Source organism: Tyto alba, unplaced genomic scaffold, assembly GCF_018691265.1.
Source record: "Tyto alba isolate M040663 unplaced genomic scaffold, T.alba_DEE_v4.0 Super-Scaffold_41, whole genome shotgun sequence".
NCBI classification, from domain to species: domain Eukaryota; kingdom Metazoa; phylum Chordata; class Aves; order Strigiformes; family Tytonidae; genus Tyto; species Tyto alba.
Window position 1 is genome coordinate 19,731,225 of NW_024881317.1, and position 24,577 is coordinate 19,755,801.

At 36.7% G+C, this 24,577-nt stretch overlaps 1 protein-coding gene across 8 annotated transcripts in view; it reads right to left on the reverse strand.

Annotated features, from left to right (window-relative positions):
• Positions 1 to 24,577, reverse strand: part of HERC1 (HECT and RLD domain containing E3 ubiquitin protein ligase family member 1) — a 104,157-nt gene that overhangs the window by 35,769 nt on the left and 43,811 nt on the right. For 5 of the 8 annotated variants that reach the window (XM_042803728.1, XM_042803727.1, XM_042803731.1 and 2 more), the window contains exons 22-38: positions 24,077 to 24,248; positions 21,661 to 21,967; positions 20,192 to 20,312; positions 19,860 to 19,911; positions 12,545 to 12,816; positions 12,019 to 12,234; positions 11,816 to 11,936; positions 10,624 to 10,861; positions 9,411 to 9,604; positions 7,361 to 7,516; positions 7,033 to 7,139; positions 6,681 to 6,791; positions 6,423 to 6,599; positions 5,213 to 5,452; positions 4,922 to 5,005; positions 3,268 to 3,788; positions 388 to 1,163 (exon numbers count right to left, since the gene is read on the reverse strand). In XM_042803728.1, the coding sequence (XP_042659662.1) occupies positions 388 to 1,163; positions 3,268 to 3,788; positions 4,922 to 5,005; positions 5,213 to 5,452; positions 6,423 to 6,599; positions 6,681 to 6,791; positions 7,033 to 7,139; positions 7,361 to 7,516; positions 9,411 to 9,604; positions 10,624 to 10,861; positions 11,816 to 11,936; positions 12,019 to 12,234; positions 12,545 to 12,816; positions 19,860 to 19,911; positions 20,192 to 20,312; positions 21,661 to 21,967; positions 24,077 to 24,248 (3,865 nt within the window). The remainder of the gene's footprint in view (positions 1 to 387; positions 1,164 to 3,267; positions 3,789 to 4,921; positions 5,006 to 5,212; positions 5,453 to 6,422; positions 6,600 to 6,680; positions 6,792 to 7,032; positions 7,140 to 7,360; positions 7,517 to 9,410; positions 9,605 to 10,623; positions 10,862 to 11,815; positions 11,937 to 12,018; positions 12,235 to 12,544; positions 12,817 to 19,859; positions 19,912 to 20,191; positions 20,313 to 21,660; positions 21,968 to 24,076; positions 24,249 to 24,577) is intronic. The other 3 variants (XM_042803730.1, XM_042803726.1, XM_042803729.1) reach the window with 3 other exon arrangements.

Sequence of the window (24,577 nt, forward strand, 5' to 3'; positions counted from 1 at the left end):
TACTTACACCCTGAACATACACATGGCTCAACATCATCTGTTAACATGACTGTATATAATCACACTTAACAACAGTGATCTTCATGATATTTACATCACATGTAAATCCTTCTGACAAGTATATACAGAACTACTAATTGTTAAAGAGTATTAAAGACAAATTATAAACTCCTATCTTTCTGATTGACTGATATGCATTCACTTTTTATTCAAATAAGAAATCGGGGAAAAGGCAAAAAAGTCAGTATTATACCTACAAAAAAGTAAAACACTTCTTTAAAATTTCAAAATTACAAGGTTATTTGTATTATTATTGTTACTATTAATTTCAATAGAAATTCAGAGAAAATAATTTAGCACTATACCTTCATGATTTTGAAAATGTACCTTGTTTAAGTCTGCCACCAAACTGATCCTCCAGCAGCCCATGAACCACTAATTTGTAGATCATAGCTTGTGCTCGTTCCAAATCTGCCAGTCCTAGAGCTCTCTTAATCGGTGAACGCATGACTGCCCGTTTCACCATGTGTCGCATCAGGAACTGCAAGGCAGCACGCATTTCAACATCTTCATGAACAACTGGAGAACTAGCACAATCAGAGTTGTGACCATTTTCTGCCAGGACTTTTGGTATTAACAGTAGTTCAGCATATTTACTACAACTAAGAAGAACACTAAGTGACTTCATAGCACCAAGATAAAGATAAGATAGCTGTACTGCTCTGATTTCTGACTGCACTATATCATGATTTCTTGGAGTATGTTCATGATTCTTTTTTCTTCCTTCAGGAGGCTGGTGTTGGGATTCCATACCTAGTGTTGATGATTCTAAAGAAAAGGAAGCAATTTCATTCTCCGACTTAGAGCCTGTAGCGCTATGTCCTTTGTTATCATCAGCACTTTGTCCTAATCGTGTATCTGATCCAACATCGCCCTCCGTTTTCTGGTCCATTTCCCCTTTATCTTCAGATTCATGTCTGTGTTTTTTCTCATGTCTCTTGGTGCTTTGCTTTCCCATATCTTCATGAATACCAGTCAGATAGGTAAGGTCCAGCAACACAGTAGCTGTCAGCCCACGAAATCTTGCAACATCAAAAGGCAGTGGTTCGCAGGGCTCCAGATTATACAATGGAGTATCACTAGGCGACCAAAAAGTTGGGAAGCTTTAATAAAGATCAGAATGACACAGGAAAAAGCAAGTGAGGGAGAGACAGGAGGAAAGTACAGGAAATAATGTAGGCAAAGCAAGATGTAAAATGTATTTAATAAAATAAACAAGCCAATTCTAAAAATTAAATATAAACAGGGGAAAATGAGGTTATGATCAGAAAATGGGGAGATATGGTATCAGAGTAAAGGCAACAAAGCATGCACAGGTTTTCAACAACAAGCATTAAAACCCAGAAGCATCACAGAAGCTCTGAATTCTGTGCTGACAAGAGGTTTCTGATATATTTTTTAGAAATATGTAACAGGCTTCTACTAAGAAAAACTATCTAAGCCAAATTTTATCATCATACCTGAGCTGAAATTTGTGAATAGGTATAACAGCTTAGAAAGAAAACACTCGTAAACTTTTTTCACATTAGGGAAAATCTTTGACTGACCTCACATTCCTGTTCAACTATGCATTACAAGGAGCACAGTACTGACATCTTATGATAATCCTGCCTCTGGTTATGTCAGCATAGACTATGTGGAGAGGACAGTGACTTTTTAAAAACAGAGTCTAAAAACCCAGCCAACACAGATAATACAGGTCCCTCTATCTGTCCATCTATATTCAGTGATAATTTTATATAATATTTAGGACTGTTACACCTGACTAATTTTCACTCTAAGCAGGACGAAAATTCACCAGCCTATATATCCATACATCTTGTATTTTCCTTACATCCAGCAGATAAAGGACTTTTAAACCTTCCTTTTATTATCCCAAAATATTTTCCCATTTTACAATGTAAACTTCTACCTAAAAACGGAAGTAGGCTTTAGCCTGGTTTTAATTAAGAAGGTACATTCTGAATTTAATTCAGTGCATTACCAAGAGAGCTTGCCTATGTTCATGCGCTGTACCACTTCACTCAAATAATATTTCAAATTATTTTAAGGGCACACTTTAAGGCTATACTGTCACATGGGCACACGTTAAAGAATTTATATCTTGAACTAAATTTGACAATCATTTGCACATCAACAGCTTCAGTTGAAGTGGCAACAGCATTTGCATAAAGACAAAATAGGCATAATGTTGCAACAGTTTTAAGAGGTGACCTGACCTCAGTTGTTTCACAATGTAATTGTAACTGGTGGCAAAAATAATTACTGCTCAATTTCTCCAGAAGATTATGATTCAACTATAGTTTGGAGTTTAAGAAACTTAGTGAATCAAAACTTTTCCACACAAAAACACAGGTAATTCCTAAGAGAGCACCAGAGAGTCCAGAGAAGCCACTAGATTAATTTCAGAGTTTCCTTCCAAGTTTCTTCCCTTTGAAGGCATGTCTGCAAGATAGGTGGAAAAAGGACTATCTCCTTCCAGCCTCCTCCCCAGTTCTCATCTTCACCTGCATAACAACTCTGGAGTGTTAACATCTAATACAGGGGCATTCCTTCAGCTCTCTAAGGCAGGTCAGAGAACAAAGAGACAGCATTAATTTGAATACTATCGTTCAACCCACCATTAAGAAGACAGAATTCTCCCATCTCCTGACCTTAACCACTCCTCAAGCCCCACAGAGCAATTTCCAGTCCCATAAGAATTGAATGACAATGCAGCAATGACTGCTGTTCTCAGCTCTGATGAACTGAATTAGGTCTCTCTTCAGAACCAGGTTCACCATTTACAACAAAAGCGTGCACTAACCCCTGTAAACATCTGCCAAGAAGCTGTAGTAAATTAGGACAGTAATAATGCTTTAGTTAGCCAATATATACTAATCCTAAAATAAGTAATGCTCATTTCAAATCTAGGAAAACTGGCAAGCTGGTCATACACCAACTCTGAAACCTAGAGGCCAAATCTAAGAAGTCTAATGATGTTTATCAATTCAGAACTATCAAGTTTATTTTTGATATACAAGGCATTCTGTTACTAGATAACATAAAATTTAACTCATAATATTTTTGTTTTAAAAAGACAAATTTTGAAGTCTACACTTAAAGTAATTGATCAGCATGACTCTAAAGTAAAACGTATGTTACTTCTGAAGATTTCCAAGCACTAAACACCACTAGGATTGTGAAAAGTGTAGGAAATAAGCATACCTGATAGTAATCTCTGCTTCATCCCATTGGACCTTAGCAGACGTACTGCCTTCCTTCACTACTCCAAGCAAGGTGGCATGACGTCCAGTTTGCTTGTGTACACATCGACCTCCAACTCTAAGACCAGCATCAACTCCACCAATCACTGCTAGAACAGGCCACACTTCCACACAGAGCATCTTCAACTGCAGTTCTGAAAGGTCAGCCAGACCATGCCTACTATGTTTGCATTTCTCCTCCTCTTTATTTTCTTTCTCCTCTCTCACCTCGTTCTCTTCTCGACTTTGAACTGAGCGACTTTTCTTCAGCTTTTGGCCTGCTTCTTTAAGACATGTTTTGATTTTATTCAGTCTTTCCATCATTTTTTTATTGATGCAATATGTCCAACGGTCTGTGCGATGAAGGATACGAATAAGTTGGATAGTGGCTTCTGCCAACACTGCAGCAACAGGACTACAGATGGGGTCACCAGGTAGCAAATCTCTTGGTGTACCACGCATCTGCATATCACAGATTTTCACCTAAGTGTTTAAAGAGAACAGTTTAGAAGTTACCTTCTCAACGGACCTGAGGAAGCTCACTTCATAAATACAGGAGTCTAATGCTAACTAAAAAAAATTACTAGCATTGTCGTTTGCTGCTTGGGTTCCCTAGGAAATCAACCTTAACACTGATGAAAACTTGCATCCCTTCAAAATCAAGGATGCTGAAACTACAACAGTTCATGGTTTCTCACATAAGAGTATCTGCAAATCCTAATACTACATTCTCCACGGTTTCTGGGGAATGCAATTTTGTGTGTAGAATATTAAGCCTGTAAATCAATTCTAAATAATAAAATACATTTTAAATTTACAATAGATTGCACAATACAGGGATTTATTAAAAACCTAACTAGTGTGCAAGTAGTATGGTGCTATGCATGTCATAAACCAATATGAATAATCAGTGATGTTCCCAGTTCTTGTTAGCTACCATCCCTACCACCCAAAAACCCCAACATCCGTAACATTGACACAGAGGAGAACAGAAAGGAAAGCATAAACTTATGACCTCTTGTTAAGGATTAAGCCTGGTAAGGCAGTGAAGCCCCACATAGCTACTGCATCACTCCCCCCAGCAGGATGAGGAAGAGAAGCAGAAGAGCAAAAGTGAGAAAACTTGTGGGTTGAGATAAAGAAAGTTTAATAAGTAAAAAGAGAGATAAAAAAAAAACACACACAAAATAAAACAAAACAGAAAAAAACATGTGATGCAAAATGCATTGTTCACCACCAGCTGACCAATGACCAGACAGTCCCCAAGCAACAAGAAGCCCACATAAGCTTCCCTGCAGTTGTATTGCTGCACATGATATTATATCATACAGAATACTCCTTTGGTCACTTTAAGTGAGCTGACCTGCTGCACTCCCTCCCAGCCTCTTGCCCACCCTCAACGTACTTGTTGGGAGGGACAGAGTGAGAAACCAAGAAAGCCTTGATGCTGTGTAAACACTTCAGCAGTAGCTAGAACACTGTCCATTATCAGCACTGGTTTGGTCATAAATCCAAAACATAGCACCATACAGACTGTTCATACAGACTGTTAGGACGAACACTGACTTTATCCCAGTCAAAACCAATACACCTATGCGGACGAACATTTAAGTTACCTTCTCTCCTGGATTACTGCTATAAAACATCACACAAGGGTATAACTCTGCTGCATCCACATCTTCAAAAGCTAGTTTTGGCTCCTAGTTAAAAAACAAAACAAAAAACCTCAAATTCAGAACATCTTAACATGCAAAAACATTAAATGTGAGAAAGTTATACCTGTATTATAATCCTTGCAAGTACTGAAACTCTCACATGTCCTAACTATCATGCTTAGCTTTATATAAAATACCCATGCCAAATTACTGTTGAAAAAAAAAATGAAAAAAAAAATTGATGTTAAATACCTCTCCATTTTTACCAAAGGAAATAGTTCTTGCTTCCATATCTAATACGCATGTGATGAAATCTCCTTGGGTAAAGCTGGACAAAGTCAAAGTCTGTTCTCCATTGTGATAAAGGTTACCACTATAGGCTCTATAGAGCCACATATCTGAGGTAGTGCGATGGTTAAAATCATGCACTGGCCAGCGAGAAACTCCTACACAGGTGCCTTCATTGCCTCGATTCTCCTTCACAATGTAGAACTAGTAGGCAAAACAAAGCAAAAACAGGGGAAAAAAGTCAAGAATATACATTTTAACACAACAGAGCAACAAACATTTACCTTACACATATTTATATATACTTTTCTACTCAAGAGTCTTTTAATTAAAAAAAACAAACAAGCTAATAAGCTAAAATCATGCTCTACCTCTAAAATGACATCTTGGTGTATAAGGTCAGTTGTTAACAAGACATTTAAACTTAACCTACTCGTAATTAAGAAAACTGTATGTAAACACACAAAGAAGTTGTTTTCTTTCTGGATTCAAAACATACACACCCAGACTCCAGGTTAAAGTGCTAAAAATAGTATTAGAAAAATAAATAACCATTATTACTCCTCATGTTCAGAGTGAGTGATTTACACAGATTCAAGTAAAAATAGCAGTGTTATGCTCAAAGATGGTACTAACAAGGACTACACCTGCGTACGTATCTATATTCCAAAAAAGTCATTCCAGGTGATGTATTAAAAGCTAGTCTTATCAATCAGACAGGTTGATGTTTCTTTTAGCAAGAAAACCAAATGTTCTGTGAAGTATTTTTCTACAGAAAAAGATCAAAATCTACATATTTCATTAGGTAACTGCTGCAAGTCAGCACACTTGTGCTGACTATGAATCCTGTGGACAAGTACCATCACCTCCACAAATACAAAACATATATTCAGAGTCACTAGTCTGTGTATTGAAAATACCCAAATGGCAGTGCTCAAAAGCAACAACAAACTCTTGACTTTGGATTCAAAAATCATAGAATCATAGAACGATTTAGGTTGGAAAAGACCCTGAAGGTCATCAAGTCCAATCATAAACCTAACACTGCCAAAATGTCGTTTACTCATGAATGTTGTCATAAGGGAAAAAGCATAGGTAGCTTTTGTTTATATATCATAGTATATTTCCAAAACAAAATAAGAGAATTTAAGAAATACAATTTTATGCAACCTACCTTCCACTGGTAACACCCAGAAGTAACTCCAGTGGATGCTAAACCATAACCTTTACCTCCACTTCCATGAGTTAGAATCTGCCCGTTCTCCACTATACAGCACTGAGCTTTCTCAGGGTCAAAGGACACTTCCTGAATGGGAAGATTCTCATCCTCATCTTCAGATTCTCCTTGCTTCTATCAGAAACAGAACAAAATATTTGTTGTAAATATAACTCAGTTGCATTCCATCAAGAGAGAAAGTAAAAGCATCATTACCTGTAGCTTCATTTCTTGTTCTTTCTCCTTTATTTGAATTGCATGTTTAGCCTGAGCTATTGGAGTCTCCCACATGCAGTCCGACAGAAGTGAGAATAATCGTTCAACAACCTGGTGTATTAGAATATAATTCAGATCCTTTTAAATCCAACATGAGGACAACAAATCATATTACATTGTTTTACTTTGCTTCATAGGTATAAATGTCAAAATATTTAGTGCTTTTAGATAAGCAAATATCTAGACTAAACCTCACCTGATTTGGATTCTGAACAAACCTATGGAACGTTTAGAAATTTAACGAGACTTTTTGAAGGAACAGGTGTAAAAGCTTATAACAAAATATAAAGACCTGAGCCATTTGATCATCTTCAACACCAGATTCACAAGCAGGTAATACAGCTTCTAGTACATGAAGCGCAAGAAGTCGAGTCCTCAAATTGCCAACCAAGGGAACTCCTAAAGATGGAACAACATGTTAACAATCTGAAAGCACCTTCAGCATCAGGTATGCACCTGTGATGACAGCTGCATGTCACCAGGGCACAATTCTCTGAAGTGTAACTTGTGTACATTTACTGAAGTTAATTTTAGTTGTTCACTATGTAACAAGACCTAATCTTAAGAACTGCACTACAGAAATACAAGTAACCATTAAGCACATTTTGAAAAGGTCGTACCTGAGCAACACTTCTGAGAAGCAATGTTAAGAAGTACTTCTGTCCACTTCGGAGATGCCATTTTTGACTGAATTGCCTTTGAAGACACAACTCTGCGCAGGAAAACAAGGAAGTCCCCCAAGTGCAATTCTGCTGCATGTTGCTTTCGAAGGGCAGCTAGGAAGTTAAATTAAAAGTTTTCATTTACAGACTTATTATTACAACCTTACCAGCAGTCCTTGTTACTGGCAACAAACTGTTCTGTAAGTAAAAATACAATGATCAGTTATTACACAATGACTGGCTGTTAACCTTGGCTGGCTGATAGGTGCCCATCAAGCTGCTCTCTCACTTCTGCTCCTCAGCAAGACAGTGGGAGAACATAAGATGAAAAGCTCATGGGTCAAGATAAGGGCAGTGAGATCACTTACCCATTATCATCGCGGCAAAACAGACTCAACTTGGGGAAGATTTAGTTTAATTTATTGTCATTGAAAAACAGAATAGGACAAAATTAACAAAATCTTCCCCCCAGCCACCCCTTCTTCCCAAGCTCGACTTCACTCCTAACGCTTCTGCCTCCCCACCCCTGAGTGGAGCAGGGGGATCAGGAATGTGAGGGGGTTGTGGTCACTTCATTACACTTCTTCTCTACTACTCCTGCTCCATAATGGGTCTTTCCCATGGGCTGCAGTTCTTCAGGAACTGTTCCACTGTGGATCCCTTTCCACAGGATACAGTCCTTCAGGAACAGACTGCTCCAGCATGAGTCTGCCAAAAGGGGGAGTTTCTGCCAGAATCTCCACCGACTGCAGCTTCCTTCAAGGCACATCCACCTGTTCTGGCAGGAGTCCTCCATGGGCTGCAGGTTGACAATCTGCTTCACCATGGCCTTCACCAGCTGAAGGGGAATGCCTGCTTCAGAGCCGGGAGCACCTCCTTCTCATCCCCCTCCTTCTTCACCGACCTTGGTGTCTGTAAAGTTGTTTCTCTCACATTTTTCCCACTCCTCTCTCGCACTGCTGCTGTGCAGTATTTCTTATCGTTTCTTAAATCAATTACCACACAGGCATCACCAGTGCCACTGAATGGCTCAGCTTTGGGCAGCGGTGGGTCTGGTTTGGAGCTAGCTGAAACTGGTTCTGGATGACATGGGGGCAAGCTCCTGATGTCTTCTCACATAAGGCACCCCTGCAGCCCTCTCCCACTACATCAAAACCTTGCCACGTAAATCCGATACACACTATTATTTGTAAATGTACCTGTGATATAAAATGCAATCATTGGTTTCTATAGTATGTTTTTAGTTTATGGGGATTTTTGATGCAAAACACTGTACTTCCTCCCACCCCTGATTTGTACTCCAAGGATGTTTTAACAGGAAAATGTTTGTGGAAAGACTTCATGTCCTAATTTCTGAATGATTAATTATCTTATGAATTCATCAGTCATTGTATTATTTATAAGCGAAGACAGTTATAAGCACAACCAAAACCATACATATACTTCAAACTAAGGTACAATTAAAAATTTCTTCCAACACAGAATTTCCACAGAAATTCAAAATGCTCATTGAATTATGTTAAAATACTAATATTTCAGAAAACCTTTCATTGCAGATTTTTTAATATGAAAGGGTAGGGTCTACCTCTTCCTATCCACTCAGACTGCAAAACTGCATAATACAAAGCAAATGCAACAATTTCCTGAATTTATATTTATTTGCAGTTTTGAATTTAAATACTTAAATTCCGATGATCATATTTAAGAAAAGCACTACCAGTAATTCATTTTTCGAGGAAAACAGTATTCTCCTCCTAATTCCAAACCAGATGGAGTAATTCTTATTCTCAACCTGCTCTTACCTTTAAATTACTTTATGTATCAAGTCTATGTAATTCTGAAATGAGCACAAAATTACTGAATGACTTGATTTAATCTAGTTAACAGAGTTAAGAATGACCCAACAATAATCAGAATATAGTAGACTGGGTGAGGGCCTCCACGTTCAGTGTTTTATTATGTTCTCTGGTATTTCAAAATTATAACAGAAATGATGCAAGATAATTACCTCTGAAGTCTCTCTTCTCATTATCCCCATTTGAATCTGCTTTTTTTGATTCTACTTCATCTTCCTCACCGTCCCCTTCTCCAAAGGAAGCCATAAGCATCACACCAGCTTGTGACAACAAGTTCTTCAGCTGACTGCATAACAGATCCAGCAAAGACTGGACCACCTTTGGGCTCAGTTTGTCAGCATAGGTTCTATACACACACACACAGAAGTGAAAATAAAAGTATTTGAGAGCTGATCCAAGGAACAGTAACATAAAGACACTGCTGTAAACTCAGTGCAGGTGACAACTGAGCCTAACACAGAACTAATTCCAATTCATTCTATCACAGCAGGTTACTCTTCGTCATCCTCCACCATATGTTTGGCAGATTATTCTTATCTGAACCCTACTTTTAAGACACTTTAAATCTCTTTAATCTTTGGAATCAAAGGATACATTTCCAGTACTTCCTAGACGAAAAAGAACAACTTAATCTATTAAACATAATTCCACTGCAACTTCCAAAGATGAGGTATTGTTTCTGTGGGTTTGGGATTTTTTTTTTTGGGGGGGGGGGGGGGGGTGTGTTATTGGTTTTTTTCTACATAATGGATTTGGCAGGTAAATCCAGTATGTTGTACAACAACTGAAATGACAATGTATTGAATATTAAATAATACTCTTGCTCCAAATTGAAAATACTTTCCTCACTGCTTTTTCCTTTACTGAGTTAAAGTAAATACTGAAGTGTTGATAGGATTTTAGATGCTGTTCCCTGGTCTAGCAGAGCCAGTATTCCTCAGAAAATTACATTATATTCTGCAAAGAAGCATGATGTGCTGCTCTGAAGAACTCCTACCACATTATCAGTATCGCTTTTACACAGCAACAGAAAGCCTCATCACATCAACAGAACAGACAGAGATACAAAACCAAACTAAAAAAATGGGGAATACTGGAATACAGTGTTTACAGACCATGAAGTTCTAACTATTCTGGTCCAAACTTGTCACTTACAATTTAAAAATATTTATCCGTCTTCTGTGCATCTTTCTTATAAATAAATGTGACGACTCTTCCCCCACCCCTCCCCCAGCTTCACTTATATGCTCCTGAACACCATTATTGTCCTAAAGAAAGCTTACACAGAAGAAAAGTTACTTTTAAAGGGTGCTGAAAAGCTTAACAATTACCTTTTCTGAAAGCAAGGGAGCATGTGACACTTACCCTGTAGTGATCGCAAGGATCTGAAGTAATCTTGTACTGGCTACTTTCAATGCTGTGCTGAGCTGAGAAACACCTGTTTTGGGCAGCAACTGCAGTGGTTGTCCTAACATGGTGTCAGTACCACACAACTGTGATAGTACGTTTAGCAGACCAGTGGAAATGGCCAAGGAGACATCAACGGGTTGATAGTGTACGCTTAGAGCAAAGACTGTTACCAAGAGAAGACGCTGTTGTGCTTCTAAGAAAAAAATAAAATAAAGTTGTTTTTAATTAATAATCTGTTTAGAGTGAGAATACTAAGGCAGAAGAACAGCATATTATTTTTAAATAAAATTTAATTAATTAAATTATGAAGTAAAGAGCCTTTATTGTCAGACACTTTGAGGTAGTCTTTCTGACGTACCAAGACCCCTTTAGCTCAATGCAACCTCTATGTCAAGGTTGTCCAAGGAAGAATATCACACAGATCTGTTTTGTGATGTAGATGTTGTGAGGCTAAATCTCAAACCAGAATCTTCTCTCTATGGTAAGGATAACTGGGTGAAATATTTAATTTTTTACTTGTACTTCAGGTTGTTCCTCAATTTTCTTTCAGTTGCATTTTAATTGTTAAATTAAACAAAACAATTCAGGTAAGAATGCCCATTAGGCTCTACAAACAAAATTACAGAACTCTATTCTGAACTAAAGCTCTCAATGAATATGTGAACAAAGGCATAAAGAGGTGCAGAGTTCCAGCTATCCCTAAGGATAAAAGCACACAGCACTTTCTGGGTACAGGAGGACAGGAGAAAGGCCTTTCAAAACAGGCAAGATGCCCTGTTCATTGGTTTTGGGTTTAAAGAAAGTTCACTTGAACAAAGGAAAAAAGATTGGAAACTTCATCTCCAGAAAACTGCTTATCCCTGAAAAACCTGAAAATCACTGTGAAGCGCCTAAGACACTGGTGAGTGGAGGATTGTGGTATGTGGGATAGAAAGTCTGACAATACTTAAAATTCTTAAAATAAAAAGGCCTAGCGCTTGAAGAAAATGAAGACAGAAAAAAGTTACAAAGTTTCTCTCTCCTAGGAGAAGTCACACATACTTCAGTGAATTTTGGTCACTAATATCAAAGTCTACTTTATTAAACATATAAGCTGTTGTACTGTATATTAGGGGACATATACTCTGCAAATCTGGTTTTCACTCACCTATGTGATGCTTATTAGCTTGCAGAGCTCTTTCTAACGTAGCAGATAATTGCTGGTAAATTTTGTGTACAGCCACCTGGATTTCAATTTGAATACTTCTCTTAGCTGCTCTGATACCATCCTGGGTCAAAGAAATAAATATGATAAGGACTCCTATTTTTATCACCCAGTTATCAAACAGCAGAAACTTCTAAAGTACATACCTGGTAGTGATGCAATCTTACACTCTCTCCTTTGGTGCCTGCGTGTCCTACGGTGCCCAAACCGAAGCAGCCAGCAAGAAACTGTAGTCTAACAGAAGTAAGCAATGAAGAAGACTGAAATCCTGGTATGTGACGACTTCCCATTAATGGCACACTGCCTTTTTCCTCCATCCCTGATAGAAGCACTAAAATCTGATGAAGCGCTTCCAGACGAAGCTAAAAATAAAAGGAAGGAAGAAGACAGGATTAGGTAAGCAGCAAGTATCCTTAGAAATGAGATTTAGATCATCTTCAACTGTAAGTGAGAACAAATAAAGTAACTGCTCTCTCATCAACACTTCTTTTTAAAAGAAAAAGGTAATTCTTTAAGATTCATTTTAGAATCTATTTACATAAAGTTCCCAGTTACAGTTAAGATATCTTAACAGAAGAAAAAAAATGTCCTTAATAAACAAAATTTGGACAATGTTTTTAAAAATTAGCATAATGTATGAAGAATAAGAAAAGGTGTTAAACTGAAATTTACCTCAGCCCTCAACTGCTGCTGCTCCATTGCAACTACTGATGCTTGTGGACTGGTGGACATGCTTTCCTCTGGTTCCTTAAATCCCGGTGAGTTTCCCACATCTCCGCTTACAAAGCTGACAACATTTTCTATCAAAGTATGAACTCCAAGGGATCTTGAGAGATCAAAATCGGACTCAACAAATGAGTAGGAGGAAGTGTATAACCAATCTCTGCTGTGTTTCAGTCGAGCCCATGAGTCACTTAAAGGTTCCACTTGACTGTGTATTGCTCCTGAAGATATACATAATGAAGTCTCATAAATTCCAATTCATCAGGTAACACATTTTGACAGTAGGTAAAGATTGAACTGCTGCTATTCATACAGGTGGAAAATGGATATTCACGTTAATTATACCATGCATTAAGCAACTTAGAGCAAAACACTTGATTTAAATTTACAGCAATTGCCCTAAAGGAAAGGCTGTATTTCTTTTAATTATGTTAAGCAGTATTGCAACACGCTGCCAAGTGAGAAAACAAAAAGAAGCCACTCAAACTGCTCAGCTTAAAGCTAGAATACTGAATAAAAATGCTTTGCAGATAAATGACAAAATAGTGAAGAAAAGATCTGCTACAACAGAAACTGTGCACTTTGCGTATTTTAAGGTTTAACCATAAGACAAGAGTGTTTTTTTGTTTTAATCAAGCCACTACATATTTCATAGTTTTGAAAAAGCACCATGTTATTTTTGGATTAAATATTTACAGAATTCATGACTGCAGAAGGGAACAGAAAATTTTTATTTTAGACTAACAGAGAACATTTACTTCATCGTGATTCGAGATAAATAGATATATGTATATTAAATACTATCTACAGCATGTATTAGATCTAGATCTTTCCCATCTGGCAATTTCACAAGTCTATCTTCAAATATTTCCTATTACACGAGCGTGTCATTACACTACCTGAAACTTTACCATCACTAAAAAAAGTACTTCTTCAAATGAGCATCAGCCAATCTGCAGCACTGAAACTTATTTATCATCATATATTTGATGTCGTTTTCAAAAAAGTTCTGCTAGAACTCTATCCCTGGCACAGATAAGCGCAATATCACTAAAGTCCTATCATCCATCAGCAGTTAACTGATATACATCAGTTAAATACACATATCAACACAGAATTTGGTACTTTATTATTTTTGTACATGCTGTTAGCTGACTTGGCGCTATGCAAGGTATTACAAGAGGGCAGATCCTGCTCAAAAGAACTTTCCATCTGTATAGACAGGTAATGTCTGGAGACCTATGTGAAAACTTAATGTATGTTTAAATACACTTCAAAATTTTAGTTTGGTTTATTTTAAATAATTTACACAGAATTTTAAAATATTAATCTCCTGTGCACAATGACCTACGGATATCACTTAGAGAATCACAACCCATTCACAGCACTCATACAAATCTGCATGAACAGTTCAGTTTTTAAAACCTGTCTGCAGATCAGCCTCAAACATTATTAAACACAGCCGTTTTCAGGGAGAAGTCATACAGATTCATAGCGATCCATCTGTTGAAAGCTTTCTCTCATCAGCAAGGCTGAGTTCCAATGGTAACAGATGGACACTAGGTTTCAGGACCTCCTTTAAACACTGCCTACCTGCAGCAGCTCTGTAAGCTCATAGGAACAAGGAGACAGACATACCAGTTTTTGAACTTAGAACAACTCCGCTAGCAACCATTCTACACTATTTCTTTGTACTTAGGTCATTTTAGGTATCTGACAAAAATATACACACACAAATTTGGTTTGGATAATGCAAAGATTAATCTTAATTGCTGCTGGTTTATGTAGCTCAGCAATACTACCTGCTGTATAGATAACTATTTTGTCACATTTACTATGGAAGTATTTAAAGAAATTCTGTTAATCACTTTTACAATTTATACCTGGTGGCAATATTTAAAACAAAAGTAAAGGCAGATACAACCTTATCCTAAATTTAATATTAATTCTTATTATACTTGTTTTAAAGCTGTCTATTAAAAACTAAGTTATACGATGAAATGGCAGGTAGGAAACGTAAGATGAATTGGACAGAATAGAGTAAGAGAGTGCTAAAATACTCAGTTTCATGTAGGAAGAAGTTTCCTAGCATATGCATTGTGAACAAAGCCCAAGGGAGAGGATAAATGAAGCCTCAGATTATCTACAGGAAGCATAGCTAAATCATTACCAAGATCACAAAATATTGCCTATGTAGCAACAACTATTTCAAAAGTACCCTTAAATCCTATAGTCTTTCAACAGATAAAGAGCTGACATGAGCTCCCTGTCCTCTATCTGTCCTAAAGTACGCCACTATGAACCACAGCAGAGAATCAAAGGATTTGTAAAAAAGCAAAAATCAATTCCCATGTCTTATATCATAAACTAGACTATTGAAGGATTAACAGAGTATCAGAAGAAAATTTACTTTTGATAGTGAATCAATCTTTTAAGAAAAACACCCCATCATATATCAATAAAAATGTAAAGTATTTCGTATTTTAAAATAGATGTCGTAGCTAATCATTTTAGTATTAAATGCAAGGAAGTTTAAACGTAAAACCACACATCAGAAGTCAAAGTAGTATACCTCAGAATTAAATACACTGAAGAATTAAGGCACACAAATCTAAAAGAAAGTAGTTTTTTTTTTACTTGAAGACGTTAAATATCAATAGAAGAACAGAAGAATCAAAAATATGACTGTACATTAGAGCTGAGCTTGATTCTGTGTAATAACTATTACACAGAATGGATTGCAGCTTAGCACTTCCATAAGCATCTACAATCACATGAACAGAGTTGCACGTAAGAATAAACTTTAAGCTAACAGTAAAGAAAAAAAAGTTTACTTGTCCTTATAAGCCAGCTTGTAATAATGAGTTTTTTAAATGAATGTGGCACAGCTGCAATACACACTTCATAGAACATAAAATATGTAGGGAAGCTATAGAGACAAAAAAATAAACATGCCATCAGTTACTTGCTTGAAGCTCTTCTTTTTTCTGGGGCTCAACTGGCCAAAAAGGAGTAAATACACTACACCACACAAGAATCAGAAGACAAAAGCAGACATTTGAAACAGAATGTAACATATTCATAAAGTCTCTTCCTCAAATTATTCTGACTTAAGACTTAAATGATTAGTCTCATCTCAATCAATACGACAATATATCAAGCAGCAAAGTTCAGGGGAAAAAATATTGACTCTTGTTTTGAATTAGTATAGCCTAGGTATCAGACTTTCTAAATTCTTCACCTCCTTTTCGGAGGGAAAAAAAAAAATATTCCCTTTAATACAGTTATATGCATACACCAAGACATGTTTACAGCCCTTACTCAAACATGACCTTTCATTTTCAAAATGCAGAACTCATTATTACAGGTACCCAAAAGTATTTCAATTTTATTTATATTTCATTTAACTTATTGCTTTTTTCAGAGTTGCCTAATTGTCTTAGTAAAGTACTACAGTACACACAAGCACACTGAATTTCACTGAATTAAGATTTATGTGAAGTAAAAAAACCCAAGCCAGGAAGACACTCATTTATTTGTGTGTAGCTATGTTCATGATTGCACTGTTAAATACACATTCTTTAATGTTAATTATCTAATACAGTGTACCGTATCCCACAGGTACTGTACAGTATAGGTACAACATTTTGAGGCATACTCTAGCTATCTGCAAAATTCAAAAATATTAATCTAAGCAACAAAAAAAAACCCAAACGGCATAGATAAGAGGGGGAAATAAGAATGTGCTCATCACCCCTTATGGCTAAAGTATTGTAATAGACTTTTTCCTGCAGGAATGGAAGGAAAAGCTTAGTAATTCAGAAATAACTAAATAATAGCAAGGAACAAAATACTGAAAGGATCTTCAGGCTGAAGTAGGAATACCGCAGTCACATTTCTGAACAGATACAATAAATGAAGGCAGCAATTAGATTAAAGATTGGACTGAGTGGCTACGATATTGAGTAAAAAGAGAACGTCTTTCTTCCATACTCATCTGCAAGACCATAGGAAGACCTTGCAGTATCAGTAGTTTTTCAGCTGCTAGCTTTCTCTATTGCAATTTATGAATAGGAACAGCTTTTGTACCATACAAATTACTATAACCAATAGCGAGATTCAATTACTGGGGAAATGTGATCTGAATTTTGAGTAACAAGTTGCTGCGGTCAATAAGCAGAAAAAATATGTCATTCCACGCCAGAGGGAATTATTCTCTTGCCTGTTACAAAATGACCGCTCACGGACACCCTACACACTCTACATGACTTTGAAAACTTCCCAAGGATCAAATACACTGCATAGAGTAAAGCTGATGAAAAATTAACCTTCCAAAACCTCAGCTAGAAACTTCATGTGTGGCCATGGTTCTGTAATAAGCAGTGTGGTTAAATTCTAGTAATTCACTTGTTATGAAGTGATAGGAGGAACCTCATGCCCATACATTAAGGAAATTTTTTTAGTGAAAATTCCCTTTTAAGTCTCCAAAATAGCAGAGTCTACAGTAAAAAAAGATGATAGAAGGAAAAAACTTTGCCTTCCAATTAGATGTGCTTGTCAAGTTCCTTCAGACAGTATATGGAGAGACACTTAAGAGGACAAGTATTTTCAAGGGACTGATGCAAACTGCAGTAAGATACTATTCTAAAACCTACATGTAAAAAGAAACATGATTTAATTTTTTGAATAATAAACTTCAACTGAAAGAAGTGGAAGTGGCTCCTGTGGTCTCTACAGTTCTTCATTAAGATTTCGCTTGTTCTTTTCCACCTAACACTGCCAACTCTACTTTCAACCCAACAAACATTTAAGAAGTTCAGCTGTAAACCCCTTAAAGCAACAATGGTTACTGCTGTTTTGTAGGAAGAGAGACAAGAAAAACAGGCGGCTTTACTTTATGCCAGTTGCAATTCAAGAACTGTTTCCCATGTATATTTCTGTTGTAATGCACAACCATCCTCTGCATACTAAATAGAGATCTTCTCCCACATCTACGCAGCATGGTTCCTTCCTCTCCTTCTCCTCATTTAGAAGGACATAAAGCCCTCCACATCTTCCACTCAAAATCATATGTGAAAGTTCTAGGAGCACAAACTTCTTGAAGCACACTGCTGGAGTCTTCTGCAGGTCATCTCTTCTACAGCGGTTTACTTGTCCTAAACAGGCAACTAGGATTTTCATAATCCTTCGTTTCTTAACAAACGTAGCAAATTCAAATGCATATAGCTCATCTGATGGAACTCCTTGACCTCTTCTGCCAGCAACTCAGGATGGAGCACAGCATAATGCAAATATACTGTAAGGATTTAGATTTCTCCTATTCTTCAAGCAATGAACCATGAGTAACAATGAACATAAACGTCCCCATTATTAGTCACAGCATATCACAAGAATAAAGATGACACTGAAGGGGTTTTATCAGTCAAAAGAACCTTGATAGGCACTGCAGTACCTCTAGCGCTTCAGTGCTGGCTGTTACAAGGGGGTGGGAAACCCAAAAAGGCTGCAAATAACATCTTCACCAAACAGTGGGGCATGCTTCAGTTCTAGAAGAACTTTCATAAAAAATGAAAGAACTTAAATAGCACCAAGTTGAATAGCTCATCCAGTTGAGCACACAGATGCAGATCTTCTCCTGACCTTGATATAAGTATCAGGAATGTTTCACTGTAAACGCACCTTGGATTCACTGGGTGAGTCTGGTATTGGGTATCAGTCAAAACTGTCATATATACATCATCCAGCACAAGTAGAAAAGTTTTCATTGTTGTATGCTGACTCACTTCCAGTTGCAAAACCAAACAAGTAATTCCTCCAGAAAACAGGTATCAGTGCATACTGTCACAGTGCTCCATTTGCAAATGAGCTATTAGAGTTTCTTTAGGTTCTGGATAGATAACTGCATTACTACCCCTGTTTCTCCTTAGTGTTGCACACCTGGTGCAGAACCTTCTTCTATAATAAAAATCTTCTATAGACTGGTTCGTTGATAAGGTCTGCACTTGCATTATTCCCCATCTCCTGGAGCCCGTGACCAAAACAACCTCATCAGTCTCAGTCTAACCAACAGTTCAGGAACCATAATCTATAAAATATATTGTGTATCAGATATAACCCAAGATGATTTCCTGGTTTACTTTTAGGATATAGAGGAAAGCAAGCACAGAGTTCTGTGTCAGATTTTTTTAGCAAAGCTAAAAACGGTGGCTTCAAAGAATATACTGCAGTTCAGAGTGCTGACAGAGGCTATCAGATCTTCTAACATTAAGAATTGTCAACATACATCCCACTGTCACAGTATGAAGAGCTCTAGTAAATTTATTTACTTGCTCAACTGGTTCAATTGATTATCCATGTACAAGGAACTTCTTTCCACATTATTTACAAATTGAATTGTAATGGATGCTGCCGCTGATAGTTTGCTTTACAGTTCCACAAGACTAAAAACCAAGCAACCTCTCAGTAGTCTGCTTGATGATGAAGGCTATTCAGCTAGAACTCTCACATTACCTAATAGTATTAAGGCTTCTGTAATTAAGGCATATCATAACTCAACCTAATACCTGTTAGCCTCTTCACAAGATTTTTACAGATACAAGAGACATAAATTGTGATGTTAGCAGAGATCCTGCATCATCCAGAGTGAAGTGAGACTTCAGTCTCTGTATAAACAAACATCCTTGGCTCCCTTCCACTACCTTCTGTGCAGAAGCTCATTGAGATTCCCTAGAATGAGGTAGCAACAAAAAGAATTACTAAAGCTGAAGATCTGATTTATATTGGAGCAATGGAAGCAGCTGTTGCTTGGTTCTGTAGCTGTGCTGGTGTTGAGAGGGTGCAAAAATTAAAGTGGTATTTTCTGGATATGAGTTCTCAATGTTCAAGCACATTTTATGGTAAAAGTTCATTGTCAGCATAACAGAGCTTCAACTTCTCTCACAATTTTTTCTTCCTGAAGTCACATGAGTGAAAACACAAAGGAAGTTCCTAATTCACTTGATGTCACAGAAATCCTGGCTTGCTTCAAAAGACCATTGCAAATCTAGGAACTAGAATAAATAGTTGTAACCTATGAAATAGTATAACTAAGACACAAAGCAACAGAACTTAGCACAACAAACAGTAGGCAATAATTATTTTAAATATCCAGTTTTAACATCCTGATTGCCACTATGTACTGTATTTAACTGCAAACACATTGTAACTTAAGAAATACTAACATATTTATCAGGTCAATATTCACTAAGTAAACAACAAAACTTACCCCTCTTTCTGTGTGATGATGCCAAATCCAAATCAACATTTCGTCTTCCACTCTAGATTAAAAGATTAATAAGATCCTCATTTCTTTGGATGAACATATGTGGTGCATAATATTTGAGTATTTAAAATGCATCCCTCACCCATAAAAGTGCGAAAGTCAACAGAGCTACAGTAGTTTCAAATTTTTTTTTTTACCACTATTACTTTAACTACGGTGGTTATTAGAAGAGAAACTAAGGTATTGAAACACACTACTAAACAACTGTTTAAGATGTACTTCCCACATAAATATTATATTGACAATCTCTAAATACATAATGCTAGTTCACTTACCAGTGAATAACCTTCCTCATCTGATTCTGGCTGAGATAAATCAGATTCACTTCTTGACTTAATCAGTCTGTAGTTTGAGTTTGCATGCATTGAGCGACTTTCTGCAGTAAGACTTTCACTCCTGCTTCAGGTGCACACACGTTCATGTGCACACGTGCACACACAGAAAGAAAATACTGATATTAGGTAAAAGCAAGAGTTGAAAGTCACATTTAGCAGGTACCACAGTTTTATTTGCGAGTAGACTATCACAGAACAGCCCAAGAGCACACCAAAGAGGAAAAAAGCCGTCTAATGGATTCAATTATTCTGCTTATAAAGGGTATTAGTAAACTGTTACTTCTTAACACCCTTATTGATCAACCGAACAAATGGCAACCTCAAATGACTGGTCAATCCAAGTGTCTTAGTAAGTACTACACAGAGTATACAGAAATACTTCTGAGCTGAGAGGACAAGAAAATAAAGTGGGTAAAAAAGCACTGAACTTACTAAAAAAACCCCCACCCATAAAATGCACCGTGTAGTTGATATTCTGGAGATGAAAGCCACTATGACAATGTCAGAGGCAGCCACCCATGCTTTAGGGACTAGACTTCCAAAAAGAGGCAAAAAGAATAAAAGGGTACTGAGTTTCTATAATTTGCCTCTGAACTAAATATCTTCATTTAGAATGAAGAGCAGAGTTTCTGTATACTAGAAGCTTAGGTAGACTCAGTTCACTAGTAGCACCAGCTACAGAATTCCTAAGTTATATTCTAATACATGCACACACACAAAGATCTCTATAATAAAAGTTTAAATGGGTCAAGTTTAGAACAAAACTCTGTTACCAAGAATATCTCAGGTTAGGAAAATTAAAATACATTATGTAATACTTATACAATTTAAATTATGCACTCCTCCAATGAGCTGTATGGCTTTATTTTGCTCTTCTCCTACACTTAACAACAGTGTCTTACGGCAATATGTCAAAAATATTTATAACAATCAATCATGAATGACACTTTTTTCATAATTGGCTTTGAAACTTTTACTTTTGAACACATCCTACAAATTTTCCTTGGACACTACCATATAGGACAGTGGCAAAGTTCAAGAAAATACGAATATGGTAATAAAAAAATCCTAACACATATACAAACTTTAGGAAAAAGAAATAATTTTTCCAATTGCCTCAAATTATCTGTAGACCTGATGATCCGGACTTCATTACTATTTATCACTAAGCCCAACTTTGAACAGTAAATATGGTCCACACAGAGTAAAACTGTTATTAAGGTTTGGTTAATGTGGACAAAGAAAATTGAGAAAAATCACTATTCTCAACAAAAACGTAACACCGCTCTAGGCAAAAGTCTGCTTAAAAAAAAAAAATCTAAGAATTCTCAAGGAAAACTGAAGTTATTTCATCAATTATAAAGGAAGCAGAGAAGAGTTAACTATTCTAAGCAATCAGCAAACCCCACCTTGTCATGAGTCCGATCCCCTCAGGAGTTGTAGAGGGAGGTTGCTGTAACTGTCCATCCTCCCTTCGCTTCTGGAGCTCCTCGATAACAGGGCTTACTCCTAAGATCAACAAGGCACATCTGTGGATCACAGAGTTGCATGCAGCAGTATATACATCTTGACCTTCTGTCAGATCAGTGCTGATTCTTCGTTCCTGCTGAGACTGAGGAGGTGGATCATCAAGTCTAGTCCCTGTCCCAGTGCTCATCCTATCTCGATCCCGACTGCGAGCTACTTCACGGGCTGATAGGAAACATTGAAATATTTCTGTAACATGCAACACAAAAAGAAGGTCTTAACTTCTAGACAAAACTACATAGAATGAAATATTCATCTACATCTTGGGCCAAAAACTGCCCCACTACAAAGAGCAACAAGTATTTTTCCAACAATAAAAAAATACATTAATAATACAAAGCTATAAAAGAAGTCATGCAAACAGGTTAAATGAAGCATTTACATAATGTTAAGTTTAAAATGAAGAGGACAGTGCAATTTGACAGAACACTAAACACTCTTTCAGTGTCTTAGTGCAACCCTACTCCTCTGTTTGGATAGCATCAAAGAGAAAGAGTTTATTTCATGTTTGCCTTTTAGCAGTTGTATATAAAAGTAATGCTTCTGTAAATCTGTATTCCAGACACAAGAATATCTGTAATTCAATACTGCAACAGTTTCAGGCTTTTATTAGCTTTGGTCAATACAATGAAGATCCTACCAAAATTCTTAGCCTTCACTATGCTTAATTCTGCTGCTGTCTTGGGTGCCAGATTTTTCTACAGAAGCTGTGTGAGACTATCATCTCTGTCCAAGACCTAAAGCTCTCTTGATTTACTAATTTTAAAGTTCAGTTCCCCTTTGGAAAGGAAAAAAACCTCTTCCTTCATTGATGTTAGTATTTGAAGCAGCCAGGTATCAAGGACACAGACTCAATTCTGCATTGCAGGATCAGCTTCCCTTAGGATCTCTAGTAAGAGATTCAATCTCCCCGCTTATATGTGAACATAACACTGCTGTCTGAATGTTTCTGGATACACATCCTTTATTGTACCCAGAAACCCTGTCCAGTTAGAATTGGAGAACACTAAGCATTTGGCCAGGATAACTGTATATCAAGCAGCAAAAGCATACTGCATTTACTTAAGACATAACACATGCGTACACCTTCTGGAACTGTAAAGCATCTCACAAATGTACACTTCAACTCCATATTATACTTTCAGGAAAGCCTACTGCACTGTAAATATAATGACACATCATATAGAAACTAAAGGTGTAGCATATGTTTTGGTCTATGAGAACCCAAACAGGAATATGGAAGTCCTAATGAGGAATATAAATACCGTCAGCAAAATAGGTGATGACAGCAAAGGCTCGAAAAAGATAACCATTCTATCTCGGGTCCACAGGAACAATATTTTGGAAAAAAACGAACAAACAAACACACAAAAAGCAAAAACAACAAAACAGAACAAAACAAAAACAAAGAAAAAAACCCAAACAAACAACAACAAAAAAACCCCAAACCGAACTACATCTATGGAAAATATTTCAAGTCAGCCAATTTCCTTTCTTAAGCTACCTATATTCTACAATAATTTTCAGAGGCTAACATGATTTCTGTCTTTGAGAACACTAGGCTAACAACAGAAAAAACAACTGAGCGTGACTGTATGTTGCTTCACTTAGATTGCAAAAATGAAAGATTAACTACCCCATTGAGCCTAATTACAAGCCCAAGTCAGTGGACTGACAGTTTGCAAAGTTCACCTTTTTCAAGCTATCTTCTGAAGAATTAAACAAGTTTTTCATAAAACCTCTGAGATGGTATTGTCAATGTTACAAATACCAAACTTAGACTAAAACCTCTAAGGTTTTAATAGATTGACAAAGAGATATTCAGATACAAGAGAATTCCAACTCAGTCAGCCCACTTAACAGTTTTGTTTACAAACTTCAGAAGAACATTACCCTTCAAAGCATATTATATACAAGATGAACGCATATAAACACAGCAAAAATTCTATATATAAATACTAATGAAAACTCAGAGATGTACTGAATAGAAGATTAGAGAAAACAATATGAAACCTATTAGTCTTGTAGACAGCACACATAAGTAGTGTTGGTGTCAGTCAGATGCCTTGAGAATGTCCATAAAGGCAGTCTACTTGTCTAGTATTCACATTCCCTTGTATCAGAAGACTTTTCTGACCCAATAAAAGCACTACACCATTTTATAAAAATGAACTCACCATGTTTATGCAGACAAATCTTTCACAATCTTTTAAATAATTTCTCCATTATACCTTGGAGAGAAAAATATATTGTCCTTCCAAAGCATTGACATTATTGACACACATAACTAATACTTACTACCAGCTGTCATAACTTCATGTTCTCTTTCCTCTTCTTCATCTTCTTGTTCTGGGTGTCCTTCCTCTCTATCGCGTTCTGCCTGCTCCTCCATTTCTGCTTCTTCATCAATTGTACGAGTAAAAGAATGTTCTTGAGCATCAACATCAGCAGATTCTTGGTTGTCTAACATCTTGATAAAAAAAAAAAGGTATTTTTTTATATATATAGTGAAATTCTCACCAAAATTAAGGATGAACATAAAAGCACATAGGTATTTAATAAGTTTTTTTCCTACGTAAAAGATACTTTTGATACTGTGTGAAATAAACAACGAAGACAGCTGTTTACATTCAAGCCTTTAAATACGTAAACTGGAAAATTTATTTTCCTTTCCATACAGGCTTGCGTGGTACAGCATGCTATGTTTACAGGTAAAACTGGGCTCCAGGCTATGCGTGAGTCAAGTATTGTCAATCAATCATTTGCTTCAACTGATACAATACCACACTTAGCATATGT